Below are 26,767 nucleotides of genomic sequence, written 5' to 3' on the forward strand. Positions count from 1 at the left end.
GACGAATCTAGCATACAGCGCTCTAGTGAAATCCTCGCCCCCGAAACCTGCCAGCAGTCCATATATTGCATGGTTAAACCCAGCCAGTTGGGAGGCCCAGTAATATTTTCGTAAGTCTGGCAGGCCTATCCCCCGTCATACCAGGGGAGAGTGAGTTTAGAAAACGCTATGCGGGGCCTGCCGTCCCAAAGAAGCTGCCTCTGGAGAGCCTCTATCTCTCTAAAGTAGGATGCGGGTACCAAATACATCGAGTTCTGGAGCGCGTACAAAAACCGGGGAAGGGCAATCATCTTAAAAAGCACTGCCCTACTCAGAAGTTAGAGCGGAAGCTCCTTCCAGCGCCCCACATCTCCTTTAAATCTTGTCAAAGGGGGGCCTAGATTATTAGCAAATCATAGTTTCGGGTCGAGCGTAACATAACTGCCAAAGTACCTAAATCCGATCGGATCAATCTGTATCGGGCAGTTATTTATTTATTTTATTTATTTATTTTGAAAGTTTTATATAGCGCGAACAAGATCTTTGCAGATATCAGAGCGCTTTACATAAACATGAGTGAGTAGTAAAATAGGAGCATAGTATATAAGACAAAACAAGTAGTACAAATAGCTGAAGAGTCTCAGATAGGAACTAAAGTAAAAGTTCAGGTGAATTTAGCCATGAGGATAGCTTTTATTTCTTTCTTGAAAAATGCAGTGGAGGAGATAAGTCTGGTTTCTGGAGGGAGTGCATTCCAGATCCTGGGTGCCATTCCTGAAAAGGAGCGTTTGTAAGTTTTTTCCTTCCGGAATCTTCGAGGCTTTAGAAGGAGATTTTTTGTGCTTCTAGTGGCTCTTGAGCCACCTGATATTGTCAGCTTCTGTGTGAGGTAGCTGGGTGAGTTGTGATGTACAGCCATGTGCGTCATGCAAGCGATTTTCAGATGGATTCTGGCTTCAAAAGGCAGCCAGTTCAGGGATTTTAAGTCAGGGGAAATATACGAGCGTTTTTTTGATCCGGTGATAAGTCTCGCTGCAGCGTTCAAAGAGGCTCTTAGGGGTGCGGTTGTTGATAGGGGGAGTCCGCAGAGAGCGACGCTTCCGTAGTCTATGCGAGGAATGACTAGGGCTTGTACTGCAGTTTGGAAATCTTTAGCTGGAAGGAAGGGTTTAAGTTTCCTCAGAGTATTGATTTGGAAATTCGTACCCTTAGTTGCCTTGCTGATGTGCTGTTGCATATTGAGATTGGTGTCAAGCGCTATGCCTAAGGATTTTGCGGAGTCCACGATGGTAGGTTGGACATTGAGTGCCGTTAGATGTTTAAGCCATGTTTGAGTGGTGGAGATTTTCGCGGGAGGTGAGATTAGAAGGAATTCAGTTTTCAGAGCATTGAGTTTGAGGTGATTTTCGGCTAGCCATGATTGGGTGTTTCTGAGCGTAGTGTTCAGAAGATTGATGTCTTCGGGGGATTGTAGTTTGAGGTAAAGTTGGGTGTCGTCAGCGTACATGTGAAAGTGACCATTGGATGTTTGTAACAAGGTGGTGAGTGGCTCCATAACTAGGTTGAACAAAGTTGGGGATAGACAGGATCCTTGTGGGACGCCTAAAGTTACAGGCATAGTTCTGTGGAAGAACCGGCGGATCACCCCTAAGAACCAAGAGCACTGACTTTGACCAGTTTATAGCAAAGCAAGAGTACCTCCCAAAAATGACAAGCACGTCTAAAAAACATATGAGAGATCCCCTCGGGTTGGTGAAATAAAGCAGGATATCATCAGCGTATGGTGAGATTTTGTCCTCCCATTCCAGCGTCCACCGTAAGCCGCGGATCTCGCGGTTCCACCGAACCCATGCCGCCAGGGGCTCCAAAGCCAAGCCAAATAAAAGCAGGGACAGGGGACAACCCTGTCTCATGCCCCTGCCAAGGAGAAGGTCAACAGACTTGCGATTGTTCACGACTACCCTCGCCAAAGGCTGAGCATACAGGAGGCGTATCCAACTCACAAACTCCGGACCAAAACCCAGCTTCCCCAATACTGCAAATTAGTATGGCCACTCAACCCTGTCGAATGCCATGGCGGCATCCAAAGATACCAAAACCTCCGGTTCCTGAATCGTCGGGGTCCTACCTAGCACCCCGTGTAGCCGCCGCAGATTAAGGGCCGTATTTCGACTCGGCATGGCGCCGGACTGATCCGGATGTATCAAGGTAGTGATAACTTTGGCCAATCTCGTCGCCAACAACTTCACCAGTACTTTGGGCTCAGCATTCAGCAACGAGATAGGTCTGTATGACGAACATAGTATCTTGGGCTTACCCGCTTTATGGACGACCACCACGTTTGCCATCCGCTGATCATATGGGAGCTGTCCCCCCTCTCTACACTCTGCAAACATGGAGCGGAGAAATGGAGCCAGTTTGTTGGCGCTCAGTGTGTATAGTTCTATGGGAATTCCATTTGGGCCCGTGGCCTTCCCGGAGTGCACTCCTCCGATGGCCTGCGCCACCTTGTCATCTGTGAGTGGGGACTCTAAATATTCCCGGTTATCATCCGACAACACGGGCATTTGGATATCTTTTATCATTGCGCTGTTGTCCGCCTCTGTATATACCCTAGCCGAGGTATATACCCCACTATAGTATTCCGGGAACCTATCTGCAACAGCCTGCAGATCTATAATCGTACTGGAGTTCTCCCCCTGTATTTCTGGTACCAACCGCGATGCCCACTCTCCCTTTTCCAGCCAAGCTATCAGTTTACCGGCATTATCTCCGTGCTCGTACACCCTACTTTGAGTCTCATCATTCTGCGCTCCAGCCTTGTCCCTAGCGAGGCCCTTATACTCATCCTGCCGCAATTTCAGCCGTTGCCGCACCTCCGGGGTCACAGCCCTAGATACCTCTGCTTCCAACCATGACACCTCCCCATCTGCCCTCTCCATCTCCGCCTGCCGCTCCTTTTTCTTATGCGCAACCAAGGATAAGGCCTCCCCCAAACGACCCACAGAGCCTGCGCCGAGTCCACCGTACCCGCATTCTCCTGGGAATACCTGTCCGAGACCGTAACAATTTCTTTCTTGGTGGTGGGATCCCTCAGATGCCAAGCGTTAATAAGGGCAACCCTGCCTACGTCAAACTGGTCAAACTCCAGCCGAAGCCAAACTGGAGAGTGATCTGATATGCCCCTCCCCAGGTGGCGAACCTCCCGGACCTTGTTTGCCTGGGCGGCTGGCAAAAACAAGTAGTCTATCCTAGACAGACTATGGTGTGCGGCGGACACATGTGTATAGCGCACGCCGCTCGGCTTAGGAACCCTCCAACCATCTACCGGCGCCAGTGATTCTAAGAAGTCGGAGAGCCACCTCTGCGCTGGTCTCAGAGCTCGTGCTGGATGCCGGTCCACCTCCCCATCTACCACGGCATTAAACCCCCCCCCCCCCCCATCACAACAAGGCCCAATGGTAGAGTCAGGAAGACAGAACCCAGATCTTGGAACGTGTCGGATTAAAGGCCAGGCGGGACATATATAGAGACGACGGTGACAGTCCTCCCCTCCCACATCCCTGATATACCAATACAGCGACCTCGCTGGTCAGACCATGTGCCCTGAATCGTTAAGGGAAAGGATTTTTTAACCAAGACACCAACTCCACTCTTCCATCTTCACCATCTGAAGGGGATCCCATTTTTGCGAAATCACTCAGAAAAGGGAATTGATCCGAGCTGTGGTCATTAACCTCCTAGATTACTGCAGTGAACTCTACGCAGACCTCACCATCTCCTCCCCCAACAAATTTAAACCAGTGCAAAGTTATGCCGCCAGACTAATGTACAATCTTAAACAACATGATCATGTCACTGTGGCTCTCAAATCTCTCCAGTGCCTCTCTTTGTTGGAAATAACAGAGTTCAGTACTGTTTTGTCCATAAGGCAATACATAAAAATGCTTCAAACTATATAGCTACAATTTTCATTGCCTGTCAAACAACCCGGAAGGGAGGAACCGTGCATAATTGGACTATGTGTAATGGGGTCTGCAGTTTGTTACCCTTTCTGGGGATAACAGTTTTTTTAAGCTGTATTAACTCATGGGGAGAGGCTGGCTAGCATTGTTAAATCAAGCCCTGGTATCTCCACATATAGATAATTGGTAACTCAGAACGAGGCCCTCTAAATGATGTTCTAACTACAGAATCCCTCCTATAAACTACTTGACACAAGTACAAGAGCAACTAAAATCTGTTATCTTTTGGAGCCTAGTCCTTAAGTATGGTTACAATGCTAATTGATTTCTTTTACTTGAGAAGATAACTAAGCAACCATATAACTTGTTACACAATTCATGTAGTGATAATGGTGTCCACGATCACACATGTTTCCAAATTTGCTTTATGTGCTAACCAACAACTGTTCACCTTTCAAATGTTCAGATATAAAAGATTTGGCTGCAGCTCCATCTAGGCACTTTTTGCTCGAACTCCTTGCCTAACCACATTAGTTTGGAATTGGATCACTCCAGATTCAGAAAATCCCTAAAACCCACCTTTTCTAGATGGCATTTGGATAATTCCATACTTCTTGTGACTGCATACAAATCCTATCCTTTGGGCAGTTGGTCAGGCACCTAAGATCAGTCTGTCCTTACACCTGGGCTAGACTGCCACCCTCACGGCTTTATCAACTTTGGGCATCTTTTTGAGACTATCTTTAATTTGGCTTGGCCCATGCCACCTCGGGTCTTTATTGGTTTTATACAGATTCATGTTGTATGTACTCGGAGGCCCCTATTCTGGTGGTGTGTAGCTAATAAATACTATAAATAAATTCAATCTAAATGCCAGCTATAAACATCTTTTACTCATGCAATTTAATGGATTAAATGTCAATAAAAATATATTCTAAGAAAATAACTACAATTATTTTGCCACCAGGTATTGTTGGCTGTCTTTTGTCTTCACTGTCTAGGCAAACGTATTGTCAATCTGCTTGTGATGACCTTTTGTTGAGCTGTTCCTTTCTTTTTGACTAGATGGAGCAGAGCGGCGAGATCCCACCTTCCTGTTGTAACTTTCCTGTGGCTGTCTGCAGAGACAAAATGTTTGTCTTTTCAGGGCAGAGTGGAGCCAAGATCACCAACAATCTCTTTCAGTTTGAATTTCAGGAGAAAGTGTAAGTGCTACTCGCTTGATGTTTGAAAATCCGGAGTTACTTTAAGGGCTTCTTTTGCTATGTCATTGTCATTGTCAGGCTAATGATCTTGTGCTTGGTGTAGCATGTGGTGATGTTGTTAGGGCTGGCGTGCATACTAACCTAAGATTGACCTTTGGCATGGTACAGATTTTCGCAGCACCGTGAAGCAACCACTTGCAGTACAAACAAAAGAGGACTTCATAGTGGAAAGGGTACACTTTTTTTATTGCACTATGATCAAACAGTCATTTACCAAGAAGAGTCGGGCCCTCATTATGAGTTGCCCTAGAGAGATATCTCCGGAGGGATACTGCTCTGAGCAATTACAAACTTTATTTTGTCACCAAGACAAAATCAATTAGCTTGCTGGGTTCCTAAATACAGTACGATCAGTTCAGTAGAAAGGGGCCCCTGTAACCTCAAATCCAGGATAGCCTCAACAATGATTTTAAGGTATGTTAATTTTCTCTTAATTAAGTATGTGGAGATTACCATTATGCAAGCATACATATTGCCTTGCCAAGGATAGACTGGAAAATTCCAGTGTCTACACAGATCACACTTGATCTTGTAACTCAGTGCACGGTTTGCCACAGGGCATATCACCAATATGGATCCTGTCCAAACAGGGCTTTCAGATGGTCACTGTTCTAAAAAGGAAAATAAGGAGCTAGAATAGAGATTTTGCTGAAGAATTTTAACATTAAATGTAGATTCAGCCTCACTGACTTCTACTCAGTACCAACCTATTTTCTTTGTCGCAATGTATAGCATTTTTAGGTTTTTCCTGCACCGTTCTTGCGCTGGGCTTGTGAAATCCCAGGTAAATTAAAAAAAAAAAAAAACTAAAAACAGGCTTAGAGCTCGCCAATTACCTTTGCTTCCATTGGTTGACTCCGACATCACATTGCTGTGCAACATGGCTTAAAGTAAAAAAAAAATTTAAAAAGGCATGCTGTCTTATTAGCTGGCCATGTCATAGCGTTTTTTTTCTTATTTGAAGACATGTTGCACTGCCGGTCAACTGCTGTGCACCATGTAAAATAAATTGACAAATCAAATAGGTTTTGCATAGGTTAAACCATTTGGCTTTGCCAATGCTTGTAAATCTAAGTTGTCATATAGCTAAATTAATTGAGGCAAATGCACTAGCTAGTTTCTCCTTGCAGACTGCTTCAAGACTGTAGAAGTCTCTCGGCCATGTAAGACACAGTTTCTAAAGCAACAGTGCCTATCTCTGCAATTTAAGTTTTAACTGTTGTGTTCTGTGCTTGACAGCACAAATCCAGGATGCAGGATGTTTCTCATGTTTTATATTTAATTTCATGAAAAGAAAACTATTCTCTTGAGGCAGCATTTGCAAGCTTTTTAAAAAAATTATTAAATCCAGTTTGGATTAAAGCTATCGTTTTCTTTTGTATACTTCTATCGTCAAGACTTTGCTTCAAAAAGCAAATTTTCTGGTTTACATCCGATGGCTGTGAAGAAGTAAAGGACAAAACTGAACTATATTTGGGTTACAGTTTTTCTGTACTTTTTTACTTTGCTCATCCTTCAGTCAGAGCTGTACTTGAAAAGGACTTAGACTGCTATGTTATACAATGTGGCATAGGCATTAAATGTTATGTTTCGAAGCCATCATCCCTCTGCCTTATGAAAATGTTGCCCTTGGAGTAGACAGACATCTTGTTTTTGCTGAAATGGGTAGTTACTGTGAACTTAGACAAATAAAAGCACAATAACGTGTCCTACTTCATAAACGTGGCATGGGCATCCCTTTGTCTTTAGAAAGCAGTACAGCAAAATTAACACTATTTGTTACAGAATATCTTTTTACTTTAAGGCTTACATTTTCACAGTGTACAATTAGTGGAATCACTCCGTCACAAATAGAAGCTACCCACATGATCAAACGTGATGCCTTTGTATACCTACAAGCACATAATTATAAACCCCTGTCTTTTTTTTTTTGCTATGCACTTTTACTTTATACAATATTTTGTATGTACCAGTGGGCTCGAATTCAGATTTAGTTTCTTTTGTGACATTCATTAAGAAGCTAAACCATTGCTTGCGTCTTTGATGGATCAAAACCTAGCATAAACAAACATAAACTCTGGTTAGACTGATGTATTCAAACTACCAAACAGATCTGCTATAAATGGCGCCTCCTTCGATTTTAAAAAAGAGGACATACAAATCATTGTTCTCCCCTGGAGCCCAAATGTAGGAAACTGACCCATTTTGTTGTGGTCACCCCTACTTTTTGCCACTGGTACTGATGCTTTTCGACTGATGTGCACTGGGATCCCTGCTACCCAGGCTCCAGTGCCAGTGTTCTTTCCCTAAAAACAAGGTAAAGGGTCGAATTGTAACACAATAGGGACACAATCTAGCACCCCTGTAAGTCCCTAGTAATTGGTACACTTGGTACCTAGGGCATGGGTACTAAAGAGGGTCTCTAAATGCTGCAGCATATATTATGCCACCCTAAGGGACCCCAATACAAATTGCATGCACACTGCGATTGCAGACTGTATGTCATCATGCAAACCATGAGTAAAAACACGATATGGCACACTCACTGTGTGCCATGCCAAAGTAACTCCATGTAATATATGTAAGTCACCCCTACAGCAGGCCTTGTAGCCCTAAGACAGGTTGCATTTTATTACATGTGAGGGCATATCTGCATGAGCAGCTATGCCCCTGTGCATCTAGATCAATTACTAGATGGTACAAGTGAACAGGGAAGCAATCTTAAGTATATGTACTGGGCACTGGTCATTACGAATTCCCTAGCTACATGATGGCTTTCCTGAAAAATGTGGTGTTTGGTCTTAAACACCTTGTCTTAATAAATCTGTACTATTGCCAGTACTAGATTTATTATGACATGCACCCAGATGGCACCTTAGAGGTACCCGCTGGTGTAAAACAGCCTGCCACCACAGACAGGTTTCTGACCCCTTGCTGGTGAGAGCCACGCTCTCCGAGGTCAGAAACAGTGCTTGCTCTGGCCAGAGGTGTTGTCCCCTCCTCCAAGCAGGATGGCTAAGTAATCACCATATCAAGGCAGGAGGCTTCAAAGGCCTCTGCCCCCTTTAATATGCGACCCCCGACTTCCCCCAGACTTGGGAGATGCCACCCCCTGCCCTGAGGCCCATTTAGCACCAGGATAGGTGAGAAAATTAGCTAGTCAGGAGGCATGTTCCCTATCAGGCTAGTACAACTCCTAAAGTTGGCTTCCTGATGTGAACACGAAAACAAGAATTCCACCATCTTGGTTTTTGGTGGAATTAGGTTCACCACGTCAGGGTTATGCCCATTGCCTACAAGAGGGGGGTGTAGTCGCCCTAAAGATCAGAAGCCCATTGGCTACTACCTGTCACTCCCCTTAATGCCCCAAAATTGAGTATTGAGAAAGCACCCCTGATGCCAGGATCTTCTCAGATTCGACGTACCCAGAAAAAGAGGACAAAGACGAGCCTCGAGAAAATGAGAACTGAAGACTACTGTGGATGCCAAACCCTGCCTGCCTGCACCAGTCTCAACAATCAGTACTAAGTGACCCGTCCTGCAGCTGAGCACCCGCCAAGAACCCCAGTAGATTGCCAGCGATCTCCCTTGGAGTAGGGGAGCTTCTCCCCTGCAGACCGTGGGCACTGAAGAAGCAGAGTCCTGTTCACCATGTTGCTGCTATCAGGCCAGCCTTAGTAAGAGGTACCTGGTCTTCCGAAGGTCATATATGTCCCCCCTCCAAATGCAAGGACTCCAGACCAACCGGAGTCGCACAACATCAATACCCATGGTACCAGACCACTTGCAGCAGCCAAGGCCTGTTTAAGTTGAATCGAAAATAAGCTTTATTCAATATCACATTGTGAATCATAAAAGCATACAAATAAATATATAACAGTATTAAGTTAAAAACTAAAAAAATAGAATAAAAACAAGTACCATTTAGATAAACAGACATGCACATATTCCTTTGGTCAATACAATTTCCATAACCACTGCCTCTGCCTAATAATAGCCCATATAAATTGAGACACAACAATACGTGTCCAGATTTGGGAAAGATTTCAAATAGATAAAAGCTAGTCGACATTGCACAAATCTTATAGGCTTTAAAAGGGCCATAATTAGGCAGTTCCTCAAAGCTGAGTAGTACTTACAGAAAAATAAGATGTGCGACTGGACAACAACGCACACAACTGCAAGGAACTCTTCAACATCGTGAAAGAGCTCTCCAACCCCAACGCCGGAAACAACGACATCACCCCATCGCAAGACCTCTGCAACTCCCTCGCCTCCTACTTCCACAACAAGATCGCGGACATACACAACAGCTTCAGCAGTCAACCATCGCACACAACGACCGCAGCAACGCCACCCACCACCACCCTCCGCGCCTGGACTCCGATCAGCACCGATGACACCGTCCGCATGATGAACTCCATCCACTCCGGATCTCCGACCGACCCCTGCCCTCACCACGTCTTCAACAAGGCCGACGCTGTCATCGCACCCCACCTGCGGGACATCATCAACACCTCCTTCGACACCGCCACCTTCCCGGAGAGCTGGAAGCACGCCGAACTCAGCGCTCTACTTAAGAAACCAACAGCGGACCCCACCGAACTCAAGAACTACCGCCCCATCTCGCTCCTCCCGTTTCCAGCCAAAGTCATCGAGAAGACCGTCAACAAACAGCTGGCCGCCTTCCTCGAGACGAATGGATCCCTCGACCCCTCACAGTCTGGCTTCCGAGCCAACCACAGCACCGAGACCGCCCTGATCGCTGCCACCGATGACATCCGAGCCCTGATGGACAACGGAGAAACAGCGGCCCTCATCCTCCTAGACCTCTCTGCGGCATTCGACACTGTCTGCCACCGCACCCTAGTGCAGCGCCTCAGCAACGTCGGAATTCAGGAGAAGGCACTGGAATGGATCGTCTCCTTCATCGACGGAAGAACACAGAGAGTCCGCCTACCACCGTACAAGTCAGAGGCCACCGAAGTCATCTGCGGCGTCCCTCAAGGATCCTCGCTGAGCCCCACCCTCTTCAATGTCTACATGAGCCCCCTCGCACGCCAACACAACCTGAACATCATCTCCTACGCCGATGACACCCAGCTGATCCTCTCACTGACCAACGACCCCGCCGCTTCCAGAGCCAACCTTCTCGAAGGGATGAAAGATGTAGCCGAATGGATGACGACCAGCCGCCTGAAACTGAACTCAGACAAGACGGAAGTCCTCATCCTGGGCTCCTCGCCCTCCGCCTGGGACGACTCCTGGTGGCCCCCCGCCCTGGGCACCGCACCCACACCGACAGACCACGCACGCAACCTGGGCTTCATCTTGGACTCCTCCCTCTCCATGACCAGACAAGTCAACGCCGTCTCCTCGTCATGCTTCAACATCCTGCGCATGCTACGAAAGATCTTCCGGTGGATCCCCACCGAGACCAGGAAGACGGTCACCCAGGCCCTCGTCACCAGCCGACTGGACTACGGCAACGCCCTCTACGCCGGAACCACCGCCAAGCTCCAGAAGAGACTCCAGCGGATCCAGAACGCCTCAGCCAGACTCATCCTCGACATCCCCCGACGCAGCCACATCTCCGGACATCTGAGAGACCTGCACTGGCTCCCCGTCAACAAGAGAATCACCTTCCGTCTCCTCACCCACGCACACAAAGCCCTACACGACCAAGGCCCGAGCTACCTCAACAACCGCATCAACTTCTACGCTCCCAAACGCCACCTCCGATCAGCCAGTCACGCCCTCGCCGCCGTCCCCCGCATCCGAAGATCGACAACAGGAGGAAGGTCCTTCTCTCACCTGGCCGCCAGGACCTGGAACTCCCTCCCTCCCGACCTGCGCCTGACCCAAGACCACCTCTCCTTCAGGAAGAAGCTCAAGACCTGGCTGTTCGAGCAGTAGCAGCAATCCCCCCCCCCCCCCAAGCGCCTTGAGACCCTCCGGGTAAGTAGTGCGCTATATAAATGTCCATGATTGATTGATTGATTGATTGCATGGTACTCTGCATAGATAACTTGTCACAATGGTATTTCACTAGTTCATGTGACAAGTTATTTGTGTTGGGAAAGCTGGTTAAGCAGTGGAAAATGTCCAACCGGAATCGTGTCCGAACAAATCTATGCTGAGTGTTGTATACTTTTTCTAAATAAGGTTGCTTACCATGAGTAGTCGGAATCAGTTGGTTGTTCAGAACAGAAGGTTTAGTAATCTCAGAAGACAACACAGTTCCTCAAGTAATGAATTGCAATCCAGCTTTAATGCTTTTCTGGAAATACTATTCAAAATCTCTGGGTGGTCAAGATACTCGGGATGGCCGATGTCTGACAAAAAATGTTTGACGTACTTAAGCGAGGGGATTAAAGAGCGACACAGATGTAAGGCAGTCCTTTACAATGGCATGATTGAGCTCCGTGTCCAGTCAGGAATCTTAACAGCACAGAGACTAAGCAGTCTTCGAGGAACTTCGGCACCGCAGACATCCACTTCTAAAGTGGCCCAGCTGTCCTGATTTTGCATGCTAAACTGGCGAGACCACCAACTGCGAGGGCCTTTGAACCAGCCGATCTATCTACTCTGCACCCAAGCATCCCAGTCAGGGTACCCATAAGGGATTCCTGGACTCACTACACAGTGTACTTTGTTTTGGGCCACTGTATAGAGCCAGTTTTCTACAGCCCCAAATTACTTTAAATCCATAAGGACAGTCCTGTATCTGCTCTTTGCCCTATCGCTGGAACCTTTAGCAGCCTGGATCAGGCAGGACATTTCGTTGCGTGGGTTGAGATGGGCAGACAGCTGGGAGGACAGGATATCGCTGTACGCGGACGACGTCCTCCTTTATCTTTCTAAACCCCGTAAATCTCTAATAGTAGCAATGGACATTTTTAATAGCTTCGGTAGGAACTCGGGATACAGCATCAACTGGTCCAAGTTCTTGCTCTACGTACTGCATGGTGACCCTCCAGTGCCGCCTCGTAACTGCCCTATTAAGGTAGCCACTGATGGTTTTAAATATCTGGGGATTTATATCTCGCACGATGTGAAAACAAGATACGAGCAAAACTTGCTGCTGCCCTTAAAAAGATTCAAAAGCGACTCCGCCTCCTGGTGCAAGCTACCGCTCTCTCTTCTGGGTAGAGCGTCACTCTTCAAAATGATGGCACTGCCTAGATTCTTATACGCCCTACAAAACTATCCCGATCTGGTTCCCCAGTCCTACTTCACACTTGTCGAGTCCACTCTTGGGGAGCTATTGTGGCAGGGGGCACCTCCAATTTCCCTCCAGAAACTCACGCTGGAGTGGTATGACGGGGGCATAGCACTACCCGATATCAGAAAATATTACTGGGCAGCACATCTTTCGGCCATTAATCACGGTACATACTGCGACGGTAATGACCCAGGGTACGGAATGGACCGCTGGTTGTTGCCAGGCGGGAACTTTGAGGCGGCACTATATTCTAAGCCTACCAGATATCAGCTTACTGGTCCCACTCGGCACTCAGTACAACTGTGGCACATTGTGCAGCGTAAGCTGGGTTGGGCAAACACCCTCACAATGGCAACCCCCTTGTGGGAATCTGCAAGACTAGGTAACCTGGGCCAAACGAAAGGGTTCCGTAACTGGGACCTGATTGGTATCTCCCATATAAGAGACCTATGGGGTCGGAAGGGGGTGGTCCCTTTCGTCTCGCTCCAGCACACATACGAGCTAGCACAAACCGAATTCTTTAGATATTTGCAGGTTCGACACTCCTTACAGTCAAACATCCCCTCTGGGACGATTCCACCGGATCATTCCCCCCTGGAGGACAGGTTGCTGGACGGGCACCTCCCCGAACACGCCATCTCCCTCACGTACAAAACAATAATTAACAACTCCCCTGATCTACTTTCGGACACTAGAGAGAAATGGGAAGCGGATGGCCTATTAATCGATGAGGAGGAATGGAGGTGCGCACTTGCGTCCCCCAAGGAGGTCGCAATCTCGTCCAGGCTCCGGCTCATACAACTTAAAATACTCCATCGGGTCTACATTTCTGGTACCAGGCTGCAGCGAATGGGAAGGAGTGGGGACGGACTGTGTAGGAGAGGATGCAGTGAGTCGGGGACGTTCTTTCATATGCCATGGGAATGCCCGTTGCTGCAGGACTATTGGCGAAGAGTGCACAGATGCATGCAAGTGGTGTGGGGGGTGGAGATCCGTACAGAGGCAAAGAGAAGCCTCCTAAACATCTGGGAACCCACAGACCTTCCGCCCCGGGGGAGGCTCTGGGCTACACTGGGATTCACTATTGCAAAAAGGAACATCGCTAGACTCTGGGGGGCAGCAACACAACCCAAAATTGGCTCCTAGAAAATAGACATGGACTGGTGTATGCTCCAGGAGAAAACGGTCAATGCGGCGCAAGGGTGCCCGCGAAAATGGGTAGAAGTCTGGTCAAAATGAAATGAATATAGGGGGTTCATATGTGAGCCTCCCCTGATTACAACTGCTGAAGACTCTCTTGACCTTTCGGCTTACTAACAATCACACAAAAGCCTTGGCTCACACTGTATTGACATTTCTTATTTGTGTCTCTCCCAATGTGCGGCTGAAAAATTATATTTTGTTACAATGATGACCCTGATTGTTTTGTTAATTTTGAAAAATTAATAAACAGATTAAAAAAAAAAGAACAGTCCTCTAAGTAGTCTGTAAGTGTACCTTGGCCGTGTAGGTTACTCCCACAAGATAACTTTATTGCGTTCAAGGTTCATGTCTCTAATCTGACAGCTTTAATTTGGTACTGTTTTTACTGTAAAATGTCATAACATCTAAAGTACTTACCTGTTTCCGATAAACTTGGCGTCTAAAATGATATAAAAATATATATTATTTTTCTGAATTGATCTCAAGTTCCTTCATGAGTGTGTTTCTCATTTATTGACTCTGTGTGTGCAAAAAATGGTTAACACTACCCTCTGATAACCCTAAACTGCACTTCCACACTACCACAAAGAGATCCTTTGGGGTATTAATTTAAGCCCTGTAAGCCAATAAGTGTCACATGGACTTTCTACATAGTGTATCTCATTTTGGTACACTACATAAAAAGCTAGCTTCCTACACCAAAGCATGCCATGGAACATCCCAATCTCCTACACCAGTCCTCTAAAAAAAATGTATTCGTATTCGTAACATGCTTGTAGTTTAGCTCTTCTAGGATAGAATAAATGTGCTCAGAGGGCATCCTTCATACTAGGTTTCTTTCTCAGATGCTGGATGTTTAAAGTCAGTTTTTGAGGTCAATAACCAAAGTGAGTTCAACTGCATAGAAACCCCCTGCTGAACAGTTTGGTATACAATAGTCCATGCAGAAGTCTGTGCTCCTTACAGACCTGTTTGCAGTGGGTTGTGCTGTTTTAGGGAAAGTCCTTCAACCTTTCCCTCTGAAATTTGTCATGGTCCATCTCCAGTACATTCTCAGTGGTAGAGTGTTGTTGCTAGTACTAGTAATGCCCTGCATACCGATCTTCCAGACTTCAAAATCCTGGTCAATCAAGCTCCAACAGTTATCAATCCATAGCTAGAAATACATCCTCAATGATTGGGTTTACTACTCACTTACACACCCAGCACCAATACATTAAAGTATACTGTTCCTTATTTGAACTCTCTCATTCTCTCTCTTTCCTAGCTGGACTCGCATTCCAACTGAGCACTTGTTGCGGGGCTCCCCTCCTCCTCCTCAGAGACGTTATGGGCACACCATGGTGGCATTTGATCGTCACCTGTATGTATTTGGAGGCGCCGCTGACAACACTCTGCCTAACGAGCTTCATTGCTATGATGTGGATTCCCAGTCCTGGGAGGTCATACAACCAAGCACGGACAGCGAGGTAGGCAACCTCCTACATTGAACTGTTGAGTGCCAGTTAGACTAGCTTGTGAATGGTCACATTCATGCTCTCCGAAAATAATGCCATCCATCTCCAGTGTCCCCAAGAAAGTGACAATATAGTGATGTGCAATGGGAGATCTGTTGACATCCTTCAAAACATTTTCCTCCAGAAAAAACATTAAAAAGAACCTATCCCTTCTAAATCACTCCATTGGTTTGTTCTATGTTATTATCGTGAGGGTCCACTTTATTCAGCATTGTGTGAAACTTCATTTTTTTGAGTGCCATCATGGAGTGACCTGCTGATTATTTGGTGAGGCATAATTTATGACCTTTAAAAGTAGTGGGTAGCTTGTATTATTTGCCTTTCAATATTGTTTTTGTCCTTTCAAAGTACACTTCACGCCCTGTTTGTGTTTAAGCTATTAAAAAATTTTCTTTTACCTTCTTAGCCCACTTCTAGTACAGTTCTATCCTTAAAACATTAGCATATGATTTCTGTCCCTTCTAATAAACTCTTGGGATTGTTCTGCGTGCTAACTGAAGTTATATTTCTCCCTTTGAGGTTTATCAGTGAAATCCATCTGTAATTAATTGTGTTCTGTATAGTAGTTTGGGCTGGTGTTTTTGGACACATTTTCACACATATTGTGCTTTTTCAAAAATAATTTGTTGACCGTGTTTTACATACACAAACATATTCTACATGAATCTTAAAGTAAAACCGTTCCTCCACTCAAAACGGTTCCCATCTTGTTCAATATATAGAGATATTATGCTTTTTAAGAGGGAATAGCTCACTCGAGGAGATTCTAATAGATTGTATTACTCTGCAGAAGTTGTTCCCTTAGAGTAACTGACATCCTGTCTCCAGGTTCAGTATCTTCCTTCCCCCTCCCACTCATGGGTTGTTACTCACTTATTCCAACTCACTTAATCAAAATAAACGAAAAAAGTATGGAATGAGTCCCAAACCAAAGTTTATACAAAACAGAAGGCAAAACAAGGGTGACATCACCACAAAGTCTACAATCATAGGTCAGCCATGAATGATATATTCTGGGCTCAAACTATGACCAGACAGTGTTATTCAGCCACCTAGGAAAACAATCAAGGATTACCGTCAGAAATGTAACGTGTTTTTCCATTTTCATGGGACTTTGTAGGCAAAATGTCACTTTACCTAAGGGCTCAAAATCTGGACTTTATCAATTAGGCAAATATAAATTTTTGGGACACCACCAGAGGCTGTTCTTGTCCCTTTTTAAAGCATATTGGCAACAGTCACAAAAGCATGTTGAATTCAATTGCAATATAATGGTCTGAAAGCAAAGATAACTGATCAGTCCTACTACTCTAAGAATGCTCTTCAGTCAAGCTTCAGCCCAGCAACCTTTGGAAGCCAGAGGACCTCTGAAGAATGCGCACCAGAGCTTTTTATATCCATGTTGGCTTGTTGCATTACCTTCCTATTCCACTGAGCTCAGTTGTGAGAGGAGAGAGGAACATGAGGTTTTCTGAAAGATACAAGAAGTTTATAACTGGATAACATTCTTAGTAAACTTGCCTTTTGTTTGTTTCGAGTTTAGTGCTCAGGTTATTCGGTCACAACTTGACAGATATTCCGTCCGTCTTATTACAAGTGCAATATATCTTAATGCGCTTGTAGTAAGGAAGATTGACTATCTACTACATTTTTTAAAAAGCACTCATTCGCCAAACTCTGACTCCGGTTCTTAGTTTAACATTTTAAAGGTGATGCTCTTGGGACTTGAATGCCCCCTGCATTGTAAGTGGGTGTGTTCCTCCGTACTGAGTGCTCGACTGCATATGAAATTCATGTTCTGATTATGTTTTGGCCCTGGAGTTTGGCTTATTCTCTATTAATGTAAGGCCTAGGACCTGTGCTGTAAAAAAGAGGGGTGCACCAAGTGTGGCTCCTTATTAGGTAGTGAACTATTTATTATCCATGTCCTAGGTTTATCACATATGGGGTAGGTGGTAGCTAACTGTGTTTTTGAATCTGTTGTGTGAGCAATCCTCTGCTCTGAGAACAGCAGCAGGAATGAAGGCTGGAGTTGGACTGCTCCCACTTACCTTCCCAAACTGCTAAAGAAGCCACCAGGTAAAAGATTGGGGCCAAGTCTGCCCAGGGGACTAAAGACTGATCATGCATAGACCATTCTGCCACACTCACTTAGATTTTTTGTTAAGAGGGAGTAACATTGAGCTGAACTTTCGCAATTCATATGTGAGAGGAATTAAACTATCTGCACATGTGCCTAGGCGATGCCTGCCATCCATAGTGTATTGACCTTAGCCTGAGAAGAAGGGAGGATAGTTGAAAATTACCAAGGAGTAAAAGGCTTAGCACCTCACTGTCGACCGCAACATAGTTTTTAATCCTGTGTGTCTCTTTTATTAATTGTATTGTAAGTAGTGTTACTGTTATTTCAATTACTTTCTTTTTTCATATTTATACGCAATTGGCTGGATGTTACACTATTAACAATTGTTGAGCTTTGAGCTCTTTACCACCAAAATACCTCCTTGAGAAGCCTGTGACTTCTCACCCTCACTGCTCTGACAGTCAAGTGTGTAAAGGGTTGTATTTGGCCTGGTTTGCAGAGCCACATGGCAAATTACCTCAACCAACATGGTTAAGGACAGTAGGCTATCTGCCCTGTGGCCACCCGAATGGGATCTGACTGTTTGTGGTAGCAGAGGGTTTTCTGGGGTTCTGTCAGTGAGTTGGGCTTAATCTTTTGAACAGTTCTGGATGGAATTGCTAGGTTGCTGCAGTGTGCAACACATGAATGAATCAAGCTGTAAAACGAGTGCTCAGCCAAACATTTTAACTTACTACATAAGCTGGGTAACACTTTCTGTTTGAAGTGGTGTTTATGAGGCATATACCCAGTTGAACATGTGATGGCAAGTAAAGCTGGATGAGCTACACCTATGGCAGCGATCCACGCAGCAGCATCTAGAATGTAATGGCCATTCTTCCCAACCCCTTGCTGCATTCCACATGATACATTTCTGTACTTCACATACTACATAGTTTTGCAAGCTAATGGGATGTAACGCAGCGGACCTAAATGATGTATGTACTGGATTCCACTTTGAAACATTCTGTGTGGCATTAATCTGATTTAAAAAGATTTAAATGTTTGTGTAATATGCACTTATGACCTTTTGTCAGTTTACTGGAGTTTGGTTCCTTTTTTACCTAGAAGAGTTGGAGAGATGAACATCATGTTTAAAGATAATGCTTTTGTATCTGCAAACCTATGGTGTTTTGGATTTCTTAGTTTGAATAATGCCCTTGCTCATTACTATTAGATTTCTGCTTTTTTTGTTGATAGGTGATTTGGAATTTATATTTCTAAAGCACCTAATCATGTGATCTTTTTACAGTTGCCCAGCGGACGACTCTTCCATGCTGCTGCTGTCATTGCTGATGCTATGTACATCTTTGGTGGCACAGTGGACAATAACGTACGAAGCGGAGAGATGTACAGGTTTCAGGTACTCTATCTCACCCCAATATGTATAAACTTCGTTTTTCAGGAATTTCAGAATCGGAATTCAATTGATGGGTGCTTATCTGTGTACCTCCCCATCTTCCACTTGTTTAGAATAAAAATGAGTTTGTCATATGATTTAGTAATCTGCATTACAGATGATTTATTAATTGGGTGTTAGTGAGACACTAAATCTCCCATCTGTGTGCTTCTTTAGAAATCAAGAGGCAGAAAGAACATAAACTTTATTCTGATTCAATCTTCTTTGTGCATGGAGTAGGGAATGTGTTGTCTGAGATGGACTTGGTTACAAGCACTTTATGTGGAGTCTCTTAAATTTTGCAACTTTAAATGATTTTACATTCACATGCTGTAGATTATTACAGCTTGCCATTGATTGGCTCCAAAAAGCTTTGTATTGAAAGTATAATGACCCCACCACTCATCTGTCCTCTTCAGATTGTATTTTCTGCTATCTCGTTCATAAATATATGTCTGCAATTCATATTACCTTGTAACTGCTTTAGAGTATGATACACCGACAACACCTGACAGAGTGACATCTCACTATTAGAAGCTTTGACTTCAGTGGCTTAAATAATAGGTCTTGCTGTGGGTGGTATAAAATTACTCCCAAATACGTTTTTTCTATGCTTTATTGGGCGATTTCAAGGATGGTTAGATAAGAGGTATTGCCCTCTGTATCTATGAGCAGACTTTTTCTGTTTGTGTGCTACGGGACCATGACTAGACCTGGTGTCAAGCCTTTACAGCTTTCCAGCTGAACACCTTTAAAACACAAATAGAAACATTGGGCTTTTTATGTGATGGTGTAAGCACTGGTCTTGAATGCTGCACAGCTTATGGAGCAGGCTTCACAGGATTCCAGTGAAATTGCAGATGTTCAAGAGGGCATATTCACACAGGAGACTTCAGGTGAGAAACAGGATCCAGACTTCTAAATTGCAGACCCAGTAAGTTCTGATCCTTGAGGGTTTTTATTTTTACTTCGCCTAAAAAAAAATTACAATGTCTCTTAAAGATAGAACATCAAGGCAAAAGATACCTAAAACAAAGAGCGTACGGTCCCCTGCCGGAGCAAGCAACATCTTTTTGGCCCGAAGAAATATAGTGTTTTAAGACCAATTCTCAGATGTATGTGCTGTGAGTCCATTAATATGAAAACAAAGTTCAAGATTACTACTATGCAAGATATCACATGACCACTCAAAGCAGGTGACTTTCTAGATGCAACCAACTTAAAGGATGCAGAATGTGCCATACCAGTACTTCCAAACTCTCAATTGGTGTAAGATGTTGGAGTTCCTCAAGAGAACACTACTGATGGTTTACCTCAACAAAAATGGAGGTGCTTAGTTAATACAGCTTCCCATAAGTTCTTTGGTACAGGCCAGCCAAGAACAGTGCATGACAGTCCAGCATTTGCTTTAAGAACACAACCTCGATATGACTGACTCGGCAGACAGTCATGCGACAGACACAACTGGAAGCTCCATGAAGTAGCGGGGGAGATCAACTCTCTACATACTGTTGACAGTGTCACATAGATTTGTTTGGTGCAAGGCAATGATTACCCCTGCAGGTATCAACTGCTGAAGTCTACGAGCAATGTATGGTAGCTCATTTGGTCAACAACTTTGCACACACCATTCCACTGAAACATCTGATATACTACAGGACGTCAATGTAGATTTTATAAGATTACTTTTTATTCAAATAGCACTCACGAGATTCCCAATACACAGGCTTTATAGAAGGAGTATAGAATGAATTTAAGGCAAGAGTAAGTGTAAGGATCTTGAACATGAATAGGGGTCATCTATAGGCTTTATGGGCTGAAGGGGTACTTCTGGGGAATGCTAATCAGTTCTCTCAGATAGTCAACCTATCTATTACTGAAGGAGTACCTCCTGGTATGGGCCTGCAGGCACCTGTTTTACGATACACCCTCACACGTATGATTTGTAGGTGTTCATACAGCATTATAATATCTGAGTTCAGGTGATAGCTCAGATACAGTTTAAATACCACTATACCATAGATATGAATTCCATCCTGCTAAAGTCTGTTAAATGGAGAGAAGGAGGCGTAGTGGTCATGTTAATAATCATTGACACCTGGACTGCATACAACTGTCTTCCTCCATGCGTACAGATGAGCAATACAACAAAGTTATTGATATATGAAGGCAGGGCTTACTTGCCAACCAGAGTGGTGGTGTTCCTACTAATATCTGAAGTATAACTAACTTTATGGGCCAGAGCAAAACACAAATGCTGAAGTATCATTGGTGCAAATTAAGTACAAATAATTCACAGCCAATCATGATTGGCTCATTATCAGCACCTTCTAGGCTCAGAGACTCGACCTAATTTCTAATGTCTCTTTGAAAGGAATGATCTAAGCCATCCCAAAGACTCAGTAAAGAGCCTCTGAAATTCAAAGCAAGGGTGTCAAGGCCACTCAATTAAATCTATTCATATGATGCCCCTCCAAGATTAGTTGCAGGCATGAGGATTTAAGTTTTCACATTTAAGTAGATGAGGCACAGCATATTTTCTGTCATACTGTAGGTACTAACAAAATGTAATCAAGAGAATGCAGTGGATTTTCCCAGTTTTAATGATTCAATAGTAAGTCTGTTTATAATTGACACTGACAATTCAAATAGACCTGTGAATACATGCTGTTGAATTATGCATGGACCTGCTTTGAATAGTTGAAAAATATTGACTCATTCATTTATTAAACCTTCTGCGTGAAAGTATTCAAAAGTTGAAATTGAGCCCCAAGACATACTACCTTCTATTTATCAAAAACGTTCATTTCAGGGCACAAGCCCATAAAACCCTCAATAAAATACAATGCATTATACATAAAAGGTTCAGAGCAGATAAAAATGTATGTACACAGTAATAACAAAAGCCATTGTCTCATTGCCCCTCCCGATAAGGCTCACTCGAAGCATCACAGTTCCTCAAGATTCATATAGTATATAAGATTACCCCAGACCACAGTGCACACAAACAATTCATTAACCATGGGAACAATTGAAAAAGTGTTTTGTGTATATAAATACATAATTACTTTGGAGATTAGCTTATTACATCAACCCTTCTTTCAGAGGGACATAATAAACATATTTGTTTTCTCAATATCCTGGCTAAAGTTAAACATATTCACTCCAAAAACAATCTGCGAACTTGTGTCAGATCCAAGTATTCTCAGTTCCACTTGATAACTTCTTATACTGAGGTTTAGACACAATAGCTGAATCCACTTAAATCTAAATGTCTGATAAGCAGGGCAAAAGAACACCAAATGTTCAATGGTCTCCATGGTGTGAGCACAATAATTGCAAATAGCAACATCACTCGATTTGAGCATGCAATTTGGAGGAGAAAGTTTTTTTTTCTCTTAATAAACTTTATTTATAGAATTTTCTATACCAAACATAGCACAACATTTAACAACTATTACCTATATCCAGGTGGCCGAGGAATACAAGATCAGACACAGCAATATCACAGTGCCCCCAGTTATAGCTCCAACAAATTGGCCTCCCAGGGGTTTCCCTGCCCTTGTTACACATTCATCAACTTCCTGCCTCTCTCAGGATGACCTCCCTCACCTCCTGCCGGACATTACCCAGGCCCCAGTCCCATCCTCAGGGATCTAAGGCCCTTGCGGCCCTACAGGGGCCCCATACCTTTACAAAATTCTATTACCTCCTCCGTGCTTGGTATTTCAATGTTGCGACCCTTGTGCACCAATCTCAGTTTGCTTCCCAGGCCCTCAGGGATACGATCCTATCTCGCCCCCAGGATCTGATCACATCTCACCAGTCAACCATGATAATGATATTACAGAATAAAAGTGTGCAACTATCCAATGTTTGTTCCCCCAAATGCCCTGGACCACCAGCTGATGTGCAAGTTCTATGGTAAAGCCCAAAACTGCTGATATCCGGTGACCTCCCTCAAAAACAGTGGATCTTGGGGCACCCCCAAGACTTGTGGATCAGAGTACCCCGCTGCTGGCTGCCTCTTTGGCAGAAATAATTGTCAGACTTTCCCATACAGTACAGCCAGGTCCTTGTCATGTACGCCCTATGTAAAAGCGTAAGCTGAATTAGCTGGAACCCTGCCCGCATGGCCCCCTTCCTTGGCATGCCCCACTCCAGTCATCGTCCTTCAGTCTGCTGAGATACCGTTCTTATTTGTCTCTAAGGCTATCCAGCGGGAGGAGGCTGTTGTGCAGAAGTGCAGAGTAAATCTGGGACACAGCATGTTTTGAGTCAATGGGGATCCTAGCACCCTGTATTACAGTGATGACTCATCTGGAGCCTCACTCAAGAGGTTTGCATGACTTTGCTGCAAATGGGTTAGTTGTTGGTATCAAAGAAGATGACTCCTTGTCAGTTCATACTGCTTTTGCAGCTCCTTGAATGCTATCATCCCAAGTCCCATTTTTTGTGGCCCTCTATATCTCGCAGCCCTTGCAGGGTGCATGGGGAGGAGAAAACTTTCACAGGTAGAATACCAAGCCTAAACGTAACCTAAAGGCTTTTTGAAAATGGGGGATGAATCTCGTCAAGATACCATTCAAACTTAGGGATGGACTTATGGGTCCAAAAGTGATCAATGTGATTCCCTCTCTTGGTTGATTGATACCGCTGATCCGTAATAAAGCCCCAATAGCTCTGTAAGAGGATATTGGTTTTTACCTTTTTGATGGTCGAGGAATCAAGCCACATCAACTGCATTCCTATTCTAAAAAAACTGATATTTACATTTTGGAACCATAATATTTTTAGATTAATGGTAAGATGCAATCCTTTGACCAATTCTCTTTTGTATGATTCCAACTTGTGATGAGGCCACAACCTTATCCAGAGGAGAAGAGACCTCAAGACAGCAAGATGTTCAATGGTCTTCTTCCCAATAGCAAATATCAGGGGTAAAGTTGGTGAGCTCTGGGGAAGGCTTAATAATGATTTGACTAAATTATTCTCCTTTGAGCGCAAATAACCCACATCAGCATTTCCTCAGCTCTCCCCTACATATAATGCCATAGATTGAGCCTTCATCTTGTACACTTGGAGGGCAGGTGAGACAGGTTTAGTATGTGTGCCCCTGTGTAGTTTCAAAATCGCTGCTGCTCTATGCTGGACTAGAAGGCTACGTTTTACAATTTGAGGACCCTGTGGTATTGAACTGGCCACCCCGAGTCATGGATAATCAAAGGTTTGGACATTTTCAAGAGCCACATTTCCCAGTCGCAGTTTTCCCCTATAGCCTTTGTAGGTATGAATACTATATAGATAGTATTTTGTGTGTTAACTTCCAGCCCTCCAAAGTTACAGAATGCATCAAACTTATTTTAAAGAGTTAGCAAACACAGGGGAATTCTGGAAAATAGAAGGGTGTCATCTGTGAATAGGAGTGAAGGATCTTTTTCCCATTAAGTTCAAGGGAGTTGTTAACACAATTGTTCAAAAGATCTACAACACTGTTGTTATAGACAAAAAACAAAGTGGGTGCCAGGACACACACCTAGCGGACCCGTCTATGAATTGGGATGGGGATAATTAACTCGCTCATCTTGCCCCTTCTTAACCTGAGCATAGTTGAAAGGATGTAGTCTAATTAAAATATGTAGTAAATGTGATCCAACTCCCATTGAACCAAGGACCTGCTATAGTTTTTTGGTAGGGACCAAGTCAAAGACGGCCCTTTGGTCAACGAGTAATATATTTCCATGTTACAAGCGAAAAATGAAAAACTTGGTCAATACTGCTAGTTTTGGGATGGAAGCCATCCTGAAAAGGGGATACATTCTGGGCACTATCTACCCAGTCATGGAGTTTGTCCAGAAGTTGCTTTTTAAAGTTTTTCTGAACATTTTCTAAGACAGTTTATAAGGCCTATTATTCCCAGGGACACCCTGGTCCTCCTTTTTTGTAGATTAGCAGGTATCTGGTAAATCAGTCCTATCAAGGATAGTTTTGCTAATAAATTCATGTAGGGCACCCAACCAGCAAATTCCGATAATAAAAGTCCCCCGCTATCATGTCAGGGACTGGAGCCTTTACCCTTTCAAAAATCCTATGGCTGTAAACGTATCAGTCAATGAGAAAGCAATACGTTGTTCATCAAGAATCCCCATCGTGCCACTAGCTGTTACAACTTCCAAAAGTTCAGAATCAGTGAACTCCTGATTAGAATAAAGATCTGGAAAGTGTTTAGCCCTAAGGCTTGGCCTAAGTAGTGGTATTTACTTGCAGTGCTGAGGAATGCAGTGGCACTGGCAGAAAGTACTAACTTTGAGCCAAATATGTCCTATATCCATTTCCATTTTTCGCAGCTTTCTCATTCAATCCGATACCCTTTTTGGTTGTGAGAACCATTTGCAATTTGCAGATCTTAGATGAACGTGGCCAATGGTTAGAAAACCACAGACTTCTCTATAAATTGAGCAGAGCAGAGAACCAGAAATAACATAGCATGGTTATCAGGGAGCAATAACACTCATATTTGCAAAATATGATGCACATATATCATATGTCATATATATACTCTTACACCTATATCGTCTATACAATTAAGAGCTGGAACCCATCAGACCAAGATATACACATCCTTAAAAAAAAAACAAAAAAAAACACAGAGCAAACAATCCTGAACACCCCAAGTTCATAAACCACAAGAAAGCAATTAATTACCCCCTTCATCTCTAAAACTACCTAAAGTGACTAGTGCCGGATGATCATAAAAAATACAAGTAAGTCGGTTGGTTCATCGGTACCTATTTTCATTTGACAGATCTTGGCGTTACTACTACAGTACAAAACATTTTTTTTCTCTCTTCTTTCCCCTCCCCTCCCCCCCCCCTTACTTGGGGTAAAAAGTGCAGTGCATTAAAGTGCCTAATTTTCTAAAGTGCAAACATGCTAAAGTGCTACAATTCCTGTAATACAGCCAAGTTGTCAAAAAACTTCCAAACCACTATAAACCTTTTTGTTGCACCAACCCGTTTAGCATATGCTTCCTCAAATCTCCTTATTCTTGCCATTTTATTTACCCATTTAAGATAGGATGAAATCTCTTCTGACCTCCAATTTTAGAGAATTAATGAGCGTGCTACTGTAGAGCAAATTGATACATAACTCTCTTCAGTTCTGGTCAAATCTGACCTAACTTTAGAGAGTCCAAAGAGAGCCACTTCTGACTCTGGGTTGATCTTTTTTTTAATTGACGGACTCATTGCTGCAAAGATATTTTCCCAAAAGGTCTCAAGCTTCGGGCATGTAAAAAATGTATGAAGCCAATCTCCCTCGCCTTGGGAGAGGCATCGAAAGCATTTTTTGTCTACTTCTGGATGACATTTATTGCGCTTTTTCAGAGTATAATAAGCCAGTCATCATGACCGGAAGGGCCATACTTTTAAAATTAGTCGCTCTTAGGGCCTTGCTTCCTGATTGGGCTATAGCCTACCATTCCTGATGAAAGAAAGAACAATTTGTCTCCCGAGTTATTTTTCCCAAAAATTCATCCACCAAGGGAAGTTCCTTGTGCTTCATAAGTAAGGAATACCAATTTCCGGCTCCCTTCAAATTTACTTTAAATTACGCTTTAGCCAGGGGGGTTGAAGCCTCTCTTAACCGGAATATATATTTTTTAATAAAGTTTGTAATCTGTATATATTCCAAAAACCATGGCTTAAATCGGCTCCCTACCCTATATAGTACTCCTTCCCAGGGAATCACTTTATTACCAATGAGAAACTGGCCCAGATGCTCAAAGCCAATATATTTCCTTCTCTTAACATGGCTTGAATGAATATGCAGGCCAAACCCCCTACATTCATCCAATTTCAGAAAGGCAAATCCGGAAACATTTGCTTGTTTAAACCACAACTGAAGTCGATTAGAATAGTCACGCACAGTCTTATAGCGCGACTTTTTTGGTAATTTCGATGTTTTTAGAAAAACTGGGATTTGTGTTCCACCAGGCATGCCGTAAGATCTAGTAACGCCGCATCGTAGTATGTGCGGATGTTTGGTAGGGCCAAACCCCCTGATTAGTCTCTAATTGTAGCATAGGCAATTT

The 26,767-nt window shown here is 43.8% G+C and overlaps 1 protein-coding gene across 2 annotated transcripts in view; it reads left to right on the forward strand.

Moving 5' to 3' along the window:
* LZTR1 (leucine zipper like post translational regulator 1) overlaps nucleotides 1-26,767 on the forward strand; it is a 212,254-nt gene that overhangs the window by 64,458 nt on the left and 121,029 nt on the right. For both annotated transcript variants that reach the window (XM_078667052.1, XM_078667051.1), the window contains 3 exons: nucleotides 5,010-5,149; nucleotides 14,905-15,106; nucleotides 18,529-18,639. In XM_078667052.1, coding sequence (XP_078523178.1) covers nucleotides 5,010-5,149; nucleotides 14,905-15,106; nucleotides 18,529-18,639 — 453 coding nt within the window. The remainder of the gene's footprint in view (nucleotides 1-5,009; nucleotides 5,150-14,904; nucleotides 15,107-18,528; nucleotides 18,640-26,767) is intronic.

This window comes from Lissotriton helveticus, chromosome 11, assembly GCF_964261635.1.
Source record: "Lissotriton helveticus chromosome 11, aLisHel1.1, whole genome shotgun sequence".
Taxonomy (NCBI): Eukaryota; Metazoa; Chordata; class Amphibia; order Caudata; family Salamandridae; genus Lissotriton; species Lissotriton helveticus.